This window comes from Patagioenas fasciata, chromosome 26 (assembly GCF_037038585.1).
Source record: "Patagioenas fasciata isolate bPatFas1 chromosome 26, bPatFas1.hap1, whole genome shotgun sequence".
Lineage (NCBI taxonomy): Eukaryota > Metazoa > Chordata > Aves > Columbiformes > Columbidae > Patagioenas > Patagioenas fasciata.
This window is the reverse complement of record NC_092545.1, coordinates 5,688,155-5,707,688: the sequence shown is the minus strand read 5'-3', so window position 1 is coordinate 5,707,688 and position 19,534 is coordinate 5,688,155. Positions and strand designations below refer to the sequence as shown.

General features: G+C 50.8%; 3 protein-coding genes across 5 annotated transcripts in view; 2 read left to right on the top strand and 1 right to left on the bottom strand.

The window, feature by feature from the left end:
• Positions 1 to 500: 500 nt before the first annotated feature.
• LOC136112226 (D(1) dopamine receptor-like) lies at positions 501 to 1,897 on the top strand. Its single transcript, XM_065856760.2, has one exon. The coding sequence runs from the start codon at positions 519 to 521 to the stop codon at positions 1,854 to 1,856; it is 1,338 nt and encodes a 445-aa protein (XP_065712832.1). The 5' UTR covers positions 501 to 518; the 3' UTR covers positions 1,857 to 1,897.
• Positions 1,898 to 4,459: 2,562 nt separating this feature from the next.
• Positions 4,460 to 13,403, top strand: R3HCC1 (R3H domain and coiled-coil containing 1). Its single transcript, XM_065856537.2, has 8 exons — positions 4,460 to 4,521; positions 5,422 to 5,549; positions 6,529 to 6,666; positions 7,377 to 8,508; positions 8,714 to 8,886; positions 11,003 to 11,073; positions 11,639 to 11,734; positions 13,197 to 13,403. Exons 2-8 carry the CDS (start codon positions 5,455 to 5,457, stop codon positions 13,334 to 13,336), a joined length of 1,845 nt encoding a protein of 614 aa, XP_065712609.1. The 5' UTR covers positions 4,460 to 4,521; positions 5,422 to 5,454; the 3' UTR covers positions 13,337 to 13,403.
• A 729-nt stretch (positions 13,404 to 14,132) lies between these two features.
• Positions 14,133 to 19,534, bottom strand: part of LOXL2 (lysyl oxidase like 2) — a 38,977-nt gene continuing 33,575 nt past the window's right edge. For all 3 annotated transcript variants that reach the window (XM_071799427.1, XM_065856533.2, XM_065856534.2), the window contains 5 exons: positions 19,266 to 19,509; positions 16,857 to 16,972; positions 16,361 to 16,497; positions 15,648 to 15,759; positions 14,133 to 15,196 (listed from right to left, as the gene is read on the bottom strand). In XM_071799427.1, coding sequence (XP_071655528.1) covers positions 15,117 to 15,196; positions 15,648 to 15,759; positions 16,361 to 16,497; positions 16,857 to 16,972; positions 19,266 to 19,509 — 689 coding nt within the window. In that variant the 3' untranslated portion in view covers positions 14,133 to 15,116. The remainder of the gene's footprint in view (positions 15,197 to 15,647; positions 15,760 to 16,360; positions 16,498 to 16,856; positions 16,973 to 19,265; positions 19,510 to 19,534) is intronic.

The following is a 19,534-nucleotide window of genomic DNA, read 5'->3' as shown; positions in this document are numbered from 1 at the left end:
CAAATCTGGAATGTTTGTTATTTTACCCCTTCAACCCTATCCCCTAATTCCCAAGCAACTCACCCCATCAGCTGCAGGTTCCCAATGCCAAGTTCTCGGAGAACCGACCTGGGGTCTCAATCCAGATGCGATCAGCACCGGAGGGAAGAGCAGCCTGCTTTATCAGCTGGAAAGATCCGCCTGCAAGAGCAGGAAGAGCCAGATACTCCCGGTGCAGAAGGGATCGAGTGGGATTCTGCAGTGAGCGTCACATCGGCAAAGAGGAAGAGCTTCGGAGAGAAGAGAGGGAGGAAGGCTCAGAACAAAACCCTCCCAGCTCGGTGAGTGCCGGCTCACTGCAGAGAAAGAGAAGTGGGGGAAAAAACAACCCCAAACGCCACCAGCAGGAGACTTGGGAAGGAGGAAGATGTTCCATCCTGGCAGGATTTTGGTCGGTGCCTCTGAGGTGTCGGTAAAAAGGGGGTTTGGATGCTGATGGGGGCTTGAAGATCCGCGGAAACTGGAAAAAAGGGGGACTCATGGATGGTTTTTACTCCTCCGCAGAAGACGGGCAGGATGCGATCAATGGCACGGGGGAGAGCTGGGCAGAGGGAGGCAGCTCCGAGTTGTCCTCGCGTGTGGTGACAGCTGCCTTGCTGTCCCTCCTCATCCTCTCCACGCTCCTGGGCAACACCCTGGTGTGCGTGGCCATGGTCAAGTTCAGACACCTGCGCTCCAAGGTCACCCATCTCTTCGTCATCTCCTTGGCGGTGTCCGACCTCTTCGTGGCCGTGCTGGTGATGCCCTGGAAGGCGGCCACCGAGGTGGTGGGGTTCTGGCCTTTTGGGGCTTTCTGTGACGTTTGGGTGGCTTTTGACATCATGTGCTCTACAGCATCCATCCTCAATTTGTGCATCATCAGCGTGGACCGTTACTGGGCCATTTCCAACCCTTTCCGTTACGAGAGGAAGATGACGAAGCACGTAGCGTTCATCATGATCGGGGTGGCTTGGCTCCTGTCTCTCTTGATTTCCTTCATCCCTGTGCAGCTGAAGTGGCACAAGGACCGTGAGCTCCTCAGCCAACAGGAACCAGGTTTTAATGGCACCAGGGAGGAGGAGAACTGCGATTCCAGCCTCAACAGGACTTACGCCATCTCATCTTCTCTCATTAGCTTCTACATCCCCGTTGCCATCATGATTGGGACCTACACCCGCATCTTCCGCATCGCCCAGCGGCAGATCCGCAGGATCTCCTCCCTGGAGAGGGCGGTGGAACATGCCCAAAGCTGCCACGGCAGCGACTGCCCGCATGAGGCCTCTATGAGGAACTCCTTCAAGAAGGAGACCAAGGTCCTCAAGACTCTCTTCATCATCATGGGCGTCTTTGTCTTCTGCTGGCTGCCCTTCTTCGTGCTCAACTGCGTGGTACCCTTCTGTAACCTTGACCTACGCAAGCCGGGAGAGCGACCTTGTGTCAGCGAGACCATCTTCGACACCTTCGTCTGGTTCGGGTGGGCCAACTCTTCCCTCAACCCCATCATCTACGCCTTCAACGCAGACTTTCGAAGAGCTTTTGCCTCCATCTTGGGCCGCGGCTGCTTCTGCCCCAGCAACGCGGTGCGGACGGTGAACTTGAGCAACGAGCTGGTCTCCTACCACCATGACACCACGTACCAGAAGGATGTGGTGACGCTCAGCTACCCCCAGCTGCTCCCGCACGCTGCTTTGCACATGGAAAGCAATGAGGTGTCTCCTGAGAAGGTTTCTCAGATCTCCGAGCCCTCTGGCCCTGCCTTGCCCGTGGTGATGCACATGGAGCAGGAGGCGTCTGTCTCGCTGGAGATCAAACCTTTCACCAGCAACGCGTTCAATTGAGACGCGGTTGGGACAAAGGCGTCGTGGGGAGAGATGGAAGCAAGGATGCTCTTGCAGTTGCCTGTTTTCTGAGAGATTTGAGGAAAACATGAATATTATACTCTCCATCTGGGCAGCAGTTTGTATTAATAAGTAAGGATTAGCCAGAGTGATTTTCTGTGTGACTCGAGTGGTTCAGATTCGTGTTTTTGTAACTCACAGTTCCAGCTCCAGCCCAGGTGGGCAGGATTGATCCGCGGTGCTGCTCTCTCTGGTTGATCCATGGGAGAAAATGCTTTCTGCAAGAGACACAAATGCAAGGGCTGGAATTGCGCTTCCCTTAGCTGGGCAACCAAAGACTTGTGTGGCTTCTCCTCCATGGTCGCCGAAGCAAAACCACAGCTGGAATGCGGTGAGAGGGGCTGGTTTGGCCACCGCCCGTGTCCAAAAGTCCATCAGGCTGCTAAATGGGCACAAGCCAAATAAAACCAGTACTGGCCCTGCTGGGATAACTCTTAGGCTCAGCTCTGAGTGTTGCTCAAGCAAATTCTCCTGCAGGTCTGGACAAGTGTGCAGAGCAGCTTGTCTGGTGTGGTGGCAGCTTGTCTGGAGCACGTCATTTCCAGGACTCTCGCTAATTAGGGCAAGATGCATCATGCTGAAGATCCGCTCTGGCCCCCGCAGCAAGAGCCGGCCTTCCTAAGCTGGGCCTTGCACAGTCTGGGATGAACATAAACTGTGTTTTAGCCCCGGGATGATGGGAATGAGGGTGTCTGAGCTCTTCAGGACGCTGCTGTTTTGGTTTCTGCGCCACATCTGCCACAAGCCAGGTCCCCCTGCTTTTCCCAGGCTGTTCTCCCTCTAATTCCCTTCCTCCCCCATTTCATTAAGGCTCCTGCCTCCCTTGCTGTCTCATTTCAATAATAATGGCTCTGAAGCAGCACTCCTTGATCACCTTACTCTTTAATTAGCCTCCCCTGTGCTGTGGGAGCTTGTGTCTGCTTAGCTGGGGGTAGGAACAGCAAGTGAACGGCCCCCAGCATCTCACCGTGACATCGGTGACTTTAAACCGCGGTTTTTGGTTAAACTCGGCTGCAGCAAGCGGCGAATCCACGGCGTCTTTAGCAGCAGAAGAGCTGCTTCCCCCCTCCCCAGCAAACGCTAACAAAGAGAAAAAGCAGAGAGCGATAATTACAGAGTAACGGTAATTATTAAATAGAGCCAAATTACAGTCAAGTCGCAGCAGTCGGCGTGGGAGGGGAGCGGCGCTCGCTGCGGCGCCGGGGTTGGTGCCGGAATCTTGCTGGGGAAGCACTGATAAGGCTCAACTCCATTTCCAACCGTCTCCCTGGGCGGCCGTGGTCAAAATTGAGACGTTTTGGGTTTTTTCTCAGCTCTGGGAGGATGGTAAAGCCTGAATGAGAGAAGGAGCAGTGAGTCTGGGATGGGAATGATCATCTGTTGTGTTTCCAGGAGGCAAATGCAACTCATCCCATTGGGACGTTGCTGCAGTATCTATAATTTCCCCCGCTAAAAGCAGGGGGTTGTAACACGTGTAGCGTGGCTGGGCTTTATTTCAGGACTCCGTGCTCAGGGGTGGGAAGGACTCATAGTTCCTGGCTCTTTTCAAAGCAGGACTTGTCTGGTTTCCCTCTTTTTGAAGAGTTTTCTGGTACTCATCCTGTGGCAAAGTTCTGGGGCTTAATCCCTCACTCTATGTAAAGAGATCAGAGAAAAACGTGCAGCTCCAAACCAGTTGAACTTTGACCAAAAATAAGGTTTCTGAATGGGTTTATTTCTTCCTACAACGGGTTTTCTGCACAGGTCTCTGCAGTCACACCGGGAAGCATCTTCCTCATGTAAAGGTGCCCAGACATGGTTCTTTTTTAGCTCCTACCACAGCAATAACGAGGGTCATTAGTTACCTTTGAGTGTATCACTGATGAATATATTTCAAGACACTTTAATCGATGTCTCAGTGGGAGAAGCTCAGAGCCAGGTCATGACCATTTCTGCTCATGCTGGGGAGCAACAGGGACATATTTTAAATCCTTTAGACCTTTATTCTTCCAGGAGCTGTTACCTGGGGCAAATTGCCCCCCTGCCCAGGTTTTCTGCATTGATTCATTAAGAAAGCAACACAAAACTAGGAGAATAACTAGCACCTGTAAGTCTCATTGGCTTCACCTGGTGCTCCTGATACGACTCAATCTCCAGTTGGTCACCCCAAAACTCAGGCTCTCAGCATCTCTGATCTCCCTAAGAAAAACGACAAGATGGCCAAAAACCACGGGACTTTTTGGCTGGAGGAATCTTTGCAATTACAGAAAAGCATTAGTATTAACAGAAGAGTTGTGTTACAGGGAAATTGAGCGAGTGGATGTCCCCCTTTCAATCTCCCCGCTGCCGCTTCCACGGATGCGGGTGAGTCCAACATCGAGGAAAATGCGGGTTTTTGCAGGATTTGGTGTTTCGGGGGTGGATTCGCGGTGTCCCCGGGCAGGGGGTCGGGGGTTCCCGGGGTCTCCCCGCCTTCCCATCGCCTGTAATAAGGAGGAAAAGGGGCAGGCGCTCCGCTCCGCGTCGGAGCCGCAGCGCCCGGGGCCGGTCCGGCCCCCCGGGGCGGAGCGGCGGGAGGAGCCGGGACCGGGCGCAGGCGCCGGGATCCGCCGCTCGGCCGGGCCTGGTGAGGGCAGCGGGGGGACCGAGGGGACATGGGGGGACAAGGGGGGACAGGGGACCGGGGGAGGGATGGAAGGGGACGAGGGGATCCGAGGGGGAGCGGTGAATGGTGCAGATGGGGGTGGCGGGGATGGGGGTGATGGGTGCGGAAAGCAGCACGTGGTGCGGGGGGGAGAGGGGAGGAAATGGGGTGTATAGGGGGTGCTGGAGGATTAATTGGGTGCATAGAGGGTGCTGGAGGGGGGATGGGTGCATAAAGGGGGGTGGAGGGGGAATAGGGTGCACAGAGGGTGCTGGGGGGTGATGGGGTGTATAGAGCATGCTGGGGGATAGTGGGGTGCATAGAAGGTGCTGAGGGGGTAATGGGGTGTGTAGAGGGTGCTTGGGGTTGGTGGGGTGTATAGAGGGTGCTTGGGGGGTAATAGGGTGCATAGAGGGGATGGGGGGTTAATGGAGTGCACAGAGGGTGCTGAGGGGTGTAATGGGGTGCACAGAGGGTGCTAGAGGGGGTAGTGGGTTGTATAGACGGTACTGGGGGAGGAATGGGGTGTATAGAGGATGCTGGGCAGGATAGTGTGGTGTATAGAGAGTGCTGGGGGGTAATGGGGTGCACAGAGGGTGCTGGGGGGTAATGGGGTGCACAGAGGGTGCTGGGCGGGATAGTGGGGTGCACAAAGTACTAGAGGGTGCTGGGGTGCACTACGATGGGGTTATAGGGTGCAAAAAGCAGCAGAGGGTTCGGGGGGTGCCCAGGGCAAGGGATGGGGTGCAGGAGGGTGCCCAGGGCAGTTGAGGGGCGCCCAGGGCTGGGTCAGGGCCACAGCTGGTGCCTGAAGGGGGGTTGGGTTTGCAGGGGGCACAGGGCACCTTGCACCCCCGTCTCCAGCGTCCCCGTCCCCCCCAGCTCCCCGCCGCCGCCACCCTGGCGCTGCGCTGCATGGACGGCGTGTTCCTCTCGCCCAACGAGGATGAGTTCGTGGGCAGGATCACCGAGGAGCTGGAGCACTTCATGCTGCAGGGCCAGCACCACAGGTGGGTGACAGCCCTGGGCTCCATGCACAGGGTCCCCAAGCGTCCCCGAGGGTGGCTTGTGCCACCCGGGACCAGCAGCACGTCCCGGCTCTCACCTCTGTTTTGCAGCGATTCCTTGGGGTGCAAACGCCGTCTGGTTTCGGGGCGGCAGCGTTTGCTGCCCGCGGGGTCTGGCTTGGCACGGGGCTTCTGCCATGTGTCCTTCTCCATTCGTTCCCAAATTATTTTGGATGCTGGCGGCTTCTGCACCATCCCCGGCCCGGCCCAGCTCGCTAGTCAGCATAACGAGCTCTAATGAGTAGTTTTGTAATCAAACTTGTTTCATTTCCCCTCTCTGCCCAGGGCGCCAGATGCTCCTCCCAGCACCAAACCCCATCGCCTTGGATTGCTGCACCGTTTTTCTTTGGCTAGGCTGGGTTTAACTGGACCTGCTCCCTGGTCTGGTCATCTTTGAAGCCGAAAAGAGGGTGTTAGGCAGGGGTGGGATTGCTTAGTTCAGCTTCTAGCCGGCTTGTAATGACCTTAAACATGTGTTTTATTGCCTCTTTAAAAAAAGAAGTTTGGCAGAGAAAGTAAAATTGCAATTGGTATGATGCTCAGGAGTTAAACCAGAATTGTAAGACTGGGTTTAAATGCGATGGAATTGAGCGTGGTACCAGTTGACCTGTTCCTATTCTTTGAGTTGCTGGTTTCTCGGGCTGGGAGGAAGGGACCATCATCACCCTTCTGCTGGTGTTTCCCAGCACAAATTTGGGCAGGAATGAGAGTCCCTGGGGCTCTGTGCAAAGCGAGCGAGTCTGGACGTCTAGGATGGACATGGGGTTTTGTCGCTTTAATATCAGAAAGCCCTGCTTGGTTTTTGGGCTTGGATTTAAACCCTATGCTAGGAACGACTTGGGGAAGAAAGGTTAATAAATCCGTGTGTTATTCCCATCCTTTTTCGGTGGGGATGTTGCCCATGGTCCCTGTCCCCCCGCAGGGTGCTGCTCTTCCCCCCGCTGTCCAGTCGCCTCCGGTACCTGATCCATCGCACCGTGGACAGCGTGGATTTGCTGAGCAGCTTCTCCGTGGGAGAGGGATGGAGGAGGAGGACGGTGATCTGCCACTCGGCCATCAGGTGCCGTACGCGTCCTTTTTAACCACGAGTTTTCATTCGGGTTCACGGGCACGAAATTCGCGTGATGCCTTTCCACAAGTAATACCAACAGAGCATCCCGGTCCTTAAGGCAGCAGAGGGGAAGGGAAGCTGCTAAATTAACGCATGCTGTGATTAAGTCACAAATACATACCTATCATTAACCAATTGATGTCGTAAACGCTTTCTGACCTGCGAAACGAGGGGATATTTTTCAATTTTAAATCATTCTGCACAACGAGATGGAAGATTAAGTAATACATTGTTTAGAAGCAGAGTGCTTAGTTTATATTTAACCAATAATGAATAGATGTGTTGTAAGTAAGAAGCTAAACAATAGCTAATGTCATCAGTTATTTCTTAGTATAGATGTATGTCAAAATTCTTAAATACTGTAATGTATATCATAGAATGTTAGGGATTGGAAGGGGCCTTGAAGTGATGTAGTGTAATATGTAATAATTATGTGAATATAAGCAATGCAGGAGCATCCAGTGTTTGCAGCGCTTATGGAGGATGATCCCCAGTGATCTGATAGAATAAAGAACGCACTTAACGGTATCGTTGCCTCTACTATTTAGTTTATTTCTTTGTTTCAGAGGCTCTTTTCTTTTCCCCACCTGGATTTGATGTTTTTCCTCCTCTCTGTGTTCAAACTCCGTTCCTCACGTTTGCCATTCTCTTGCTCCCAGGCTGCCCAGTGAGACCAGTGACCCCAAACCCAGCAGCAACCCCCCGAGACCCCAGCGCCCCACTCAGCCGTGGGGCCGGGGGGGCCGGCCGTGGCGCGGGGGGGACACCCACGGCGACACCCCCCGCGTGGGCTCCGGCAGGATCAAGAGGCCGCCCAGGAAGAAGCCAGACAAAGCCCTTTATGTCCCCAAAGCGATGCGCAGAAGGGGGGACTGGGGGGAGCAGGAGGGCCCGGTGACCGGTGGCGCCGACGTAGAAAAAGAAGAGATTTGCCTTAAAACGTTGGTCGCGGATGCGCGGGAGGAACGGGACAAATCTGAGGGCGGCCCTGGTGGTGCCCCCATGGCCCTTGGCAAGAGACGGGAGCCCGAAGACGAGGGATTTTCAGGAAAAAACAACGATGACGCCAACAACGAACGTCCCCCGTGCTCTACGGATGTCCCATCGTTAGCGAATAGCGATGATTCCTATGGGCAGGAAAATCAGGATAAAGACTGTTCGGATTCGCTTTCTTCTCTCCATAACAAAAAGCCAATTGAAGCAGAAGAGCAAGATCAGCGCCGTGATGTTGTTACACCAGAAAGCAGCACGGCCCCGTGCCAAGCGCAAGCTGAAGAGCAAACCAGGCGGGATGCCGGTGTTTTGGGGTCCCAAAGCGGCACCAGTAACTGTACAGACCCCGCTGCAGCATTGCTGGGGCTGGAAAACCAAGAGGAAAGCCGCGCTGGTGCCCTGGGGAGCAGTGGAATCGCGTCCCCATCTGCAGAACATGGTGAGGACGTGAGCGCCGGTGTGGTGGAGGGAGACCAGAGTTTCTCCGAGCTGCAAAGCCAAGACCAAGAGCGCCCCAGCGTTGAGCAAACACAACCCCACAACCCCCCAGAAGCCCAGAATGAGCCTTTAGACCCCCCTGAACGTGTCCCATCGGCTCCTGAGGAGCAGAACGTGGATGCTCTGGAGCAGAACCGTGCGGGGACGGCGCCGGTGACCCAAGGGGACAAGGAGCGCTCGGGCTTGGCCGATGCGCTGTGGCACGAGCTGCGCTTGTCCGCGGGTGACAAGGAGGAGGACGCGGGTGTCCCCGGGCAGAGCGGCCTCGAGGACGATGGCACCACCGAGCTCTTGGCGGAGGTAGCACTTGTGTTGCCTTTTTTTGCAGCGGGAGGGATTTTGGGCATAAAAAAGGTGACTTGGGAGTCAGCGGAGGGGAGGGAATGTGTGGGAACCCGCGGGTAGGAGCTTCTTTCCCTGCGGAATTGCTCTTTGAACCGAAACCTGATTGTTCTTTAAATTGTACTTAATTCTTTTAATTGCTGTTTGTTTTCGCTGGGCTCAGATCGTGGCTCACTTGACGGTGAAGGACATCAGCATCGAGCAGATCAGCTTTGACTACTCCAGCTACGGCGACGCGCAGCTCGGCGACGGGGATTTTGGCCACGTCACCGAAATCTACGACTTCTCCCCGGCGCTGAAAACCGAGGATCTGCTGGAAGTGCTCTCGGATTTCCAGTGAGTACCCGAGCACCGCAAGGGCGGCAGATTCGGACCCAAACACGCAACACAATCAGATTAATATTCAATTTTAGGCCCGCCTTTATACCCTTATGTCTTACGCTCTTCCCGTGCCTTATTAAAGGCTGTTTTCCTGTGGTTTATACGTGATTTAAACACAAGGGTTCTCCGCGGCTCTATCATAATTATAATTATCTCCATGCAGAGTTATTCCTGTTACCTTAGTGAGTCTTTAGGTGCTTTCTAGGAGCTGCTTTTCCTTGTGTTCTGGCGCCCGAGTGAAATTATGTGCGCACATCAATTTTTGCAAGAGAAAAAGGCCCAATTCTGCTGTTGGAGATAAGATTTTTGATGTAAATACAGGGAATGGAGGGAGTGACGTTGGATTAGTAGCATGGCCAGGACAAAGTCCAGCCCAGAGCTGGTGATAAACCTGGCTTAGTGCAGCTCAGAATTAGTCTCGGCTCTGCTGGGCTGTGCAGAATCGGTGTCTGGTTTCCCCTCTCCCTGTTTTCCTCCCACCATCCTCCTCCTCTCTTTACATCCCTGGTGTCTCAGCTGTGAACGCTTCACCTCTATGGATCCCATGAGTTAAAACCTGTGATTTACATTGGAAATAAGCTGCTGGCTGTTGTGCACGTTTCCTCTAATGCATTTTCTCCACTTGCTACGGGAGTGAAACGGAGCTGAAAATGGACAGATCTGATCTGAGCCATCGCTGTTATACACATTGTTATATGTATTTTTGTATCTTTGAACTCCCCTCTCCCAAACTCTCATTTTCCACTGATGCTTCATTAGATGTTTCACATCGGTCTCTTCCCCACGAGCTTCATAAACCACTTGGGTGAATCGCTCGCTGTTTATTGTGCACAGCTAAGCCATCGCGTTGTCTTTGTTAAGCGTGACATAACGGCAAAGAATAGTTTAGTGTTAAAGTCAGACCCTGAAATTGAGGTTGATTTTGGCCAAAGGTTTTTTTTAGAAGAAAAGGAGAATTCTTGGGGGCAGCTGATGGGAAATCGTAGATTGTGGCTTGAAAGGGGCATATTTACTATTCTTCTGCTCCTTCCTTTCCCCTCCTGTAAAATGGACAAAAAGCTTTGAAAAGAACCAGCTATGTCTGGATAAAAGTACTAAATACTCTTGGTAACCCAGGGTGGCTGATGGGTTTTATTGTGTGGCCTGTTGTGGTTGGGTTTTGTGCTTCTCCTCCTCCTCCTTTTCCTCCTCCTCCTCCTCCTTTTCCTCCTCCTCCTCCTCCTTTTCCTCCTCCTTCTTTTCCTCCTCCTCCTCCTCCTCCTCCTCCTTTTCCTCCTCCTCCTCCTCCTCCTTTTCCTCCTCCTCCTCCTCCTTTTCCTCCTCCTCCTCCTTTTCCTCCTCCTCCTCCTCCTCCTCCTCCTCCTCCTCCTCCTCCTCCTCCTCCTCCTCCTTTTCCTCCTCCTCCTCCTCCTTTTCCTCCTCCTCCTCCTCCTTTTCCTCCTCCTCCTCCTCCTTTTCCTCCTCCTCCTCCTCCTTTTCCTCCTCCTCCTCCTTTTCCTCCTCCTCCTCCTCCTTTTCCTCCTCCTCCTCCTCCTTTTCCTCCTCCTCCTCCTTTTCCTCCTCCTCCTCCTCCTCCTTTTCCTCCTCCTCCTCCTCCTCCTTTTCCTCCTCCTCCTCCTCCTTTTCCTCCTCCTCCTCCTCCTTTTCCTCCTCCTCCTCCTCCTTTTCCTCCTCCTCCTCCTCCTTTTCCTCCTCCTCCTCCTCCTTTTCCTCCTCCTCCTCCTCCTTTTCCTCCTCCTCCTCCTCCTCCTCCTTTTCCTCCTCCTCCTCCTCCTCCTTTTCCTCCTCCTCCTCCTTTTCCTCCTCCTCCTCCTCCTCCTTTTCCTCCTCCTCCTCCTCCTCCTTTTCCTCCTCCTCCTCCTCCTCCTTTTCCTCCTCCTCCTCCTCCTCCTTTTCCTCCTCCTCCTCCTCCTCCTTTTCCTCCTCCTCCTCCTCCTCCTTTTCCTCCTCCTCCTCCTCCTCCTTTTCCTCCTCCTCCTCCTCCTCCTTTTCCTCCTCCTTCTTTTCCTCCTCCTCCTTCCCTTTCTTCTCCCTCATTAACAAATACCATTCTACGTCCTTTTTCCTCCAGCGAGAGCGGCCTCAAGCTCCAGTGGGTGGACGACACGCACGCCCTGGGGATCTTCTGCAGCCCCTCGGCAGGTGCGTGGCCCCCGCCCCTTTGTCGCGCGCGGCTCTTGGTTCTTGCGCTCGGGCTTAAACCTGGTTACGATTACTTGAAAGGATTTCAGGCTCCGGAAGCTGGATTTGGGCGGGAACTCAGGTTTTTAATTGGCTTGGGTAATCATCAGGGAAACTTTGGGCAACGAGCGACTCACGGGGCGTTTCTAGAAATTAATGTTTTGCCATTTCAAGCTTTTTATTCTCTTATAACCAGACAAAATTGCTGCCAGTTCACAATAACCTGGGGACCTTCCGAGCGCGGTGGCTCATGGGTCAGACACCAAAGTGACTCTTTTGGGGACAAACAGCCCAAGAGGAGTTCCCATCCAACATGTGCAGCCTGAAAACTTATGGGATTTAGTCTAAGAGGGACAGAGTTGTCCTTTATGTGATTGAAGTGACCAAGCTCAGTCCAGCCATTTTAGTCCAAGCCTTGTGATAACGCATCTGCCGCTGAAGCTCCGATTATTCAGTGTTATTTTAGCACGGACTGATTTTTGAATGATTAAAGCCGCCGATATTCACCCATCCTTGTTCTTTGCAGCATCTCAAGCCCTGGGCCGGCGTTATTCGGCTTTAAAGATCCGACCGCTGATCCACGCAACGAAGCAGTCGAAGATAAAGGCGCTTCAGCGACCAAGTAAGACAAGCTTTAACCATTATTACTATTATTTCTTGGCTTACCAGTCTTCTGTATTATGAAGGTCACCATGCCAAATTAAATGGGGAAATATATATTAATGACCTGTGTATATATATATATGTTTTTATGTAGTTTAATTGGCATTGCAGGACAGCGAGATGTTGTGTAGGGTTACATTTGCCATCAACCTGCCCAGGAGGGTTCTCTGCTACGGATCATAGATGAGACAAAACCAACAGCAATTCCATTCTACTCAGTACCAGGTGAAGGAAGAAATGGTGAAGCTCAGCCAGTGACGTTGTTTGATTCATTTTATTGCCTTTAAAAATCATACTGTAATCAGTTACACTTGCCACAGTACAGAAATGCCATGAATCTCGGAGCAGCAGAGGCTTTGAACACACGACTACGCTGTTATTTCTATGGTACATTGCGGTGGAAACAGATTTTGGTGTTGATGCTTTAATTGGACGCTGTCGCAGTGAGAAGGTCCTGAGCTTTGAAGGCTGCTGAATTGCAGCGGAAGGTCAAAGAATTGGATTGAGCTTTGGATTCTCCATCTGGTTTCGTTCTCATTGCTGGTGCCAAGCGGCACAATTCGGAACCAGGTTATAGAAAACCCTGTATTTAGTTTAAGTAGCAAATTCTTTTTCCAAATACAGATTTGGCTCTTAATTAGCTGACAGTGCCTCTTCCTTAATTTGAGCTTTGTTAAGAAAGAGCAGCAGTTTGGTTTCCCAAGCTTTGAGTCTGCCCCTTTTTCTTCAAGCTCCCTTTATTCACAAAAAGCAAGCAAAGCCCCCATTGCTAACTGGATAATAGATTTGCACACAGTTGCTGATAAATGATTAGCTAATTGCCAAACCCAGGCTATTGCGGACTTGATAAAGTTTTGGCGTATTTATTTGCTGTAAGATGAAACCGTAGCAAGCCAGAAAACAGAGATTACTGGCCAAAGGGCTTTCCCAAAGCACCTGATAGCTTTAGCTATTATTTTTTAACAATTCAGGTTCTTTTTTCCTTGCTGATTTCTAAGGATGGAGCTGGGTTTGATTGCTTTCCATTGAGCTCAGACTTGCCTGTGCGTGGGTGAATTGGTTGGACTGCGCCTTCATTTTGTTCTCGGAGATGCGGCTTGCTCAGTTTTGCAAGGGATACCATCTATATATTTTTATATATATATATATATATACACACACACATATAAATATGCTATTTTATATATATAAATATGCTATTTTATATATATAAATGTGCTCTTTTATATATATAAATGTGCTATTTTATATATATAAACACGCTCTTTCATATATATAAATATATATAGATATGTGCTATCATTCTGGGAAGGAACTAAGCAAATAGAAATGGCCCCTTCTGTCTCCCAGGCTTAAGGTTTAGGCGCAAGCCTATTGCAGAACAGGCTCTAAATTGATGTTTTTCACCTGTTTTTGCCCAGAACTCCTGCAGCTGGCCAAGGAGCGGCCCCAGACGGACACGGCGGTGGCCAAGCGGCTGGTGACGCGGGCGCTGGGGCTGAAGCACAAGCAGCCGGACGCCGAAACGCTGCTGCCCGAAAACCCGGACCAAGAGGAATAAACCATCATCTCGGCTTTAAAAGCAAACAAAAGATATTCTAGATATTAAACGGCATGCAGAACAGTGAGTGGCCACGGTGGGGTGTTTCTCTTGGGGAGTTTATTGGAGGTGATGAGATATTGAGCGCGAGATCCAAGCGCCCTGAGGGCTCTTTATTAGGGAGCGTCTCGCCCTGCTCTTGTTACTGGGGCGCTTGCAGAAAGTCGGGCTGCTTTATAAATTAAACCCAAAACGCATTAGATTAAGGGAATTCCATCTCCTTGGCCAAAATGGAGCTGTAAGCAAGAACAGAGCATCTGCGGGAGTCGAAAAAGCTGTTTAGTGTTTACTTTGTTGTAATGTTGCTGTTAAAATATCCCCCAAAACTGACAACACAAGTGACTTTCAGGGTTTTTTTCCTTATTTCCATAGTGTTTAAAGAGCCTGATTTGCTTTGTTTAGCAAGGGAAGTTGTCACGACACATTGTGGCAGCAGCAGCTGAGCTTCCAATGTGGCTCAGGCTCTGCTTTTGCTGCATCTGGAGAACAAAACGGAGCTTTCCAACCAAAAACAGGCTCAAAACCTTAGCTTGATGCCACTGGATCAATGACAGGCACAGCAGAAGACTTCTGCATTCTGGAAGCCTCACAACACCCCTGTGAGGTGGGTTATCCAGCCCCTTGAATTCATTTAATGAGCTGCTTGTAGAAGTCTTCTGTATAAACACAGAGGGAGCACAAAGCCTTCAGAACCAGGAATTACGAACGTGGCCCTAACCTGTGGTGGAGTAGAAATACACAAATGGCATGTAAAACATTTTCTGCGGGTAAAACGGTTTTATTCAAGTGTCTGAAAAGGCGTAGCGACGCGTGTCCTCAAACAAACAGAGGAGCACGCTTAGCACCATGGTGAATTTCCCAACTGTAAGAATCCTTTCCAAGGCAACTTACGGAGGTCCAGACCCTGATGATGATCCCACGAAGCGACCTCTAAGGTACAGTGAGGGTGCGATGCCTTAAACTAAATATTTTAAGGGAAAGATGGAGGGAGTATCCAGCTTAGAGGGTCCTATTTAGACACATAGGATGTTTTGGGTGAATAGCTTACTGTGGAATGGCATTTCCCAGCCCAGTGGATTCATCATCAGGAGATGCGCAGAGTCTTTGGGATGCGAACAGTCCTGCGGAGATTGTGCTGGGGGTTGGTTGTTGGATACAAGAGTTTCAAGAGTATTAAATTATGCTTTATGCTGTTCTGCTGAGAAAAAGCTGCTCCCTTTTTTTTTGGTTTTTTCCCTTTATTTCTTTGCTAAAACAGAGTAATCGGTGGCGGTGCTGAGGATTGGCTGTGTTCGAGAAGCAGCGTTTGCATTGATGGTGCGTTCAAGCTTGAGTCAAAAGAGCTTAAAGATACCGAGATTAATGCCTTGGAGAAAATGAATGGTCAAGACACCTTTAGGTTGGCGGGACCCAAACAAAGGCAAATGGTGTTTGCTGTGTCTGGGAATAAAGGTGGTGCTGCCGAGTGGAGGGAGAAGGTTGGAACGGCGAAGATACGGAGCTGAGTAGAGTTTAAAATCCCGCTCCTAAGGACTGCAGTATTTAGGACTGGAATTAGAGACACACGGTAGTCTGAGCACCTAAACGGGGAAGGAAGGCGCCTTCAGGAAATAATTTACCTTGCTAACGTAGAGTTTGATTGTTTGCTTGATTTTCTTTCCTTGGTGTGCAGTGGTTAGGGAAATCACCAAAGCAGGAGGCCTCGCTTTCTTTAAATAGTGGGGTGGGAGGCGCCGCCGTTCTATCGGGTGGACACCCTGTTATTTGTGAGTCCGCTGAAGTGGTCGAACTTCTGCTCCGTCTCGTCGCTGAAAGAGCCACCTGGGGAGGGGATGGAACAGAGAGGGGGTGAGCAGGGGGAGCCAAAGAGTTGGCGACACAAGGCAGAGGAAGAACTGCAACAGCCAAGAGTCCCCAAGACTCTTGGGTTCTAGTCTTATCTATTTGGAAGACCAAACTACAAACTACCCTCAATTTCACTGCTAGTTTTGGTTGCTTAAAAATAATCAGGTGAGACAATGAAAGCCTAATACACCTATTTTTAAATAGAAATCCTTTCAAGCTTGGCTGGAGAACCCATCCAACACTTAAGTGCCTGTTCATCCAGATTAAGCTTTTCTGCACTAGGTCGCTATCTTAAGCGCGACACGCTTGTTTTCTTAAATAACCCCAAGCAATTAATAGGATAAAAAATCAGTGGTTACATGGATTCTTTTCAGGAAAAACACTCCTTGAAGACCATGAACCCTTCCCCTGCAGAAGCGGCTCTCACCTATGTGGCAGTTGTACATCCAGATGCGCTGCCCGTCGTACCGGCTCCTGCACTTCATCACGTTGTTCGAGTAATCGGATTCTGCAACTTCGTAGTTTGGGTTGATGACCACCTAGGGAGCGATGGAGAAGCAGCATCAAGTTATGTAAAGGTGGACTAGATATGACACTTTAGGCAGACTGAGAATCAGCTTTTGCATGCGGTGCGGACAACAATAATTGCTGTCAACTGGCTGGTTTTAGAACTAAAGAGTTCTCCCCACTTGCACTAAACAGACTGGAGGCACAGTCTTAACTCCTCATGCAAACACCATGAAAATAGCCCTATTTATACCCAAATGCAGGGAGTTGTTTACAAACAGCTCAAAAACTTCATACGAGTTGACAGTGGGATGCTGTGCATACATATATATATATATATATAATGTGAGATGTAACACAGCGTATTCACATTAGCCGCACATGGAGTGTATAAAACCATCAAATATTAGCTCGATGCAGATTTGCAAAGATTTTTCACTTGGGAAAGTACATGATCTGGTAAGACTTTGTCCTCTTAGGTAATTCTTTAGCTTTTAGGTATCTGGGGAATATAATCCCTTTGCAATCGTAAATTTATATTACTGTAGGTGTACAATAAACCCGTTGGTTACCTATCCCTCATGGATAAGGGAAAAGCAACGGCAGCGTCACAAATGTGCCTTTTCTCCCTACCTGGAAGAGGTAATCGCCCGGGGGGACGTCGGTGATATCGATCCACTGGCAGTCGATGTCGTGCCGGTACACGTCCCAGCACCCCACCGTGATGCCTTGTTCACCAAAATTGGCGCATTCGTACTGTTTTTGCACATCTAAATGGGAAGAGTTAACGGCAAAAAGTGTTGGATCCGCAGTGGCATTTCCCACCCTTGGGCGCGTTGTTCTCCGGCTCCCGTAGACAGCGAGAAGCTCCAGGGCATGGGATTTTGGATGAGATTTAATACAACAGCGTTTTGCTTAATGTGTTATATGAAAATATATGTACTGCTTAACTACACGGGGGGAGCTGCCACCTTCTGTACCTCATCACCCAGAGGCACATCTTGGAATTTCTTGCTTAACAGGAATCACCAAAAGCACATTTAGGTTTTCAGGGTAGTTCAGTGTAAGAGCTGAGGTTTGAAAACCTAAGCTCAGCAATAAATTCCCAGCACAAAGGGCTCTGGCAAACCTGCTTCGCACTCGGTGTCCTCCAGGCAGAAGCTGGCTTTGTGTCCCTCGGCCACCTTGGTTCCGTTGAGGTTCAACAGGTCGTAGTGGGTAAAAACCTCCATGCTGTGGTAATGCCTGCGAGGCACAGAGAGAAGGAGCTTTAGGGAAACCACGCACCTCTTTATCATCATGACCAGGTCTAACAGGCTGTCCCAGCAGAGACTTGGATTTGAAGGGCCCAGAGTTGACTCTTTGTGCTGTTTCATCCCTCGGGCCAGGAATTTCACCTCCCGGCCCCATCCCCACGGGGGTAAATACTGAGAGAGAAGCCACAGCCAGGAAATATTCCCCTGGGCATCATCGCCTGTGCTGGCTCCTGGCCTGGATATTTGTTTCTATATCAAGTGCTAAAGTTGTTTCACGGAGCACCCCAACCACCCCAGGATAATGGAAGGAAGGGAAGTAACAAAATCAAAGCCATCATCAGCCAGGTCATCATTTCTAGCAGCCCCATCATTTACCAAAACGAGAACTATTTCTCCTTGCAAACAGAGCTGGACGTACCCAGACCGGCAACCTGGCTATTTGTATTTATTTATTGCTTTTGAAGCAGCGGAATGTAAATTTATTGGCAGCAAACTAACAACAGATGGAACCAGCTTCTCTCGGCACTCGCCCCGCTCAGATCTAAATAACCTGACAGCTGGGTTCACACATGAGCCGTCTCATCATTTTAAATGGGGATGTGTTAGTGTCAGCTCAGCCTGGGCCGCCATCAGGAGCGCTCTGGCACTCCTGGGCACGGCAAGTTAGGCCAGAGCACATAATTTGGGCTGTAAGCCCCAGACTAGCAAAGTAGAGACCACAGCTCTGAGTGATGCAACCGCATAGACAGGGCTTAATTCAAAAGGCGTTGCTTAGGAGTTTAAAAAAACCAAAAAGGGAGAAAACGGTGCAAAAATCCTCCTTTCCAGCTCTAAAAATACTCATGGCTTAAAAGCTTCCAACCATCATTGCAGCATCGCTCTGTGCACATAATTAGAAGGTAAAGGAGGAGCAAGGAGGGAAGAGATTTTTCCTTTAGAGACCGAGATTCTTACCTCCTTACCAAAATAACCTGCAAACACAACACTAAATAAAACGCCACCTGCCCTAAGTTAATCCCTTTCCACTCCCTGCTGCAGGTCTTTCGCATTGCTTGCTCTGCTTCCACATCAAAAGCCATCCAAACAGAAGCTCCCAGCGATGGAGGGAGGAAAGCAGCGCCATTCTGAGCCGTTGGCTTTGAGGCTGCTTAGTTTGGCTGCCTCCGAGAAAAACTGGAGTTTCTCAAGTCTGACTCGGTTTCTGAACTATGTCTGAATCACTCAAAGCGGTGTTTGCATCCTGGTGTTCACAGACTGGAAAGACTGAAGAGGAGCTGAGTTCATCCTCCTCTGTGTAAACAGAATCCAGCTTAAAGCCCCCAGATGGCTCTCGGCATCTCCCTGATGCTTTCCCAGTCTCTCCCAAATCGCTCCAAGCCTTTTCAACCACCCTGCAATGTGCTCAAAGCCTCGTGGTACCCAAATCTACGCCCATCGCCCTCCCAGCAGGGGTAGAAAGGCAGAAACACATCCAAGCATCCTCCCCTAAACACACTGTTTTCTATTTACCTCCAGTTCCGTGCTGCTCAGGTTTTAGTTCTGCACATACTACAAACCAACCTAGGAAAAGTGGCCACAGTTTGCCCCACGCCACCATCTGAAGCTTAAGAGCGATGTGGTGCTACCTGCACCTCCTCGAGACTAGAAAGGACTCCTACATTTGAGTATTTACTGCTCTAATGTGTAAGCAAGCAGCAGGATGAGCTTTGCACTGGGTTGCTTAGCTCCTTTTTACCCCGAATTAGAGAAAATCAACCGTATAACAAGCTATCATTTCAGAAGGAAAGCATCTGGACGGCTTGGTTCCAGCTCCCTCTCCTCTTTCTGATTTACTTTGGCAGAAGCTGCCGGCTTCCCCCTGAAAAACGATGCATTTCTGGGGGTGAATTTACTGTTTGTCAGAAATAAGCACAGCACAATCTCCCGGCTGTACGCAGTTTAAGTGGGGTCGAGATGCATTTTTGTTAAAAAAGCAGAATTACGGCGCGTTCTTGGGTCCTTTCCCAGGTGAGGGAATTCGCTCAGATGGCTGCGCCTTCCTGCGCACAGCGGGTCCGTATGCATATATACATATCCCCATGTATATACTGCCCTTGCGCATACATCTCTCCCAATGAGAGCTGCACATCACATACCGTTCTACATTACAATTCCTACAGTAATAAGCTGTATTTTGCTGTCAGAGGATCCCAGCTGCCCTAACGCACCAAAACATCCCCGTAGGCAGCAGAGAGGGATGGAAGAGACACCGACCGCACCGACCCCGTGTTCGCGGCGCTCACCGGTGACAGTCGTGCCAGACCCAGGCGTGGCGGCCGTTTTTGGGGCGGAAGTCGGACTGCCCGTTGTTGTGGATCTGGGAGGAGAAGCGCAGCAGGCGCCGGTAGCCCGAGGTGATCGAGGTGTTGGCGGCGGAGCTGGCCAGGCAGTTCTCCTCCAGCGCACACTGCAGCATGAACATGGGCCGGTCCTCCAGGTACGCCGTCTGCTCCACCAGCTCCGCGTTGAGCACCAGGTCCGGGGCAGCTGGTTTGGGGAAAAGAAGGTTTGA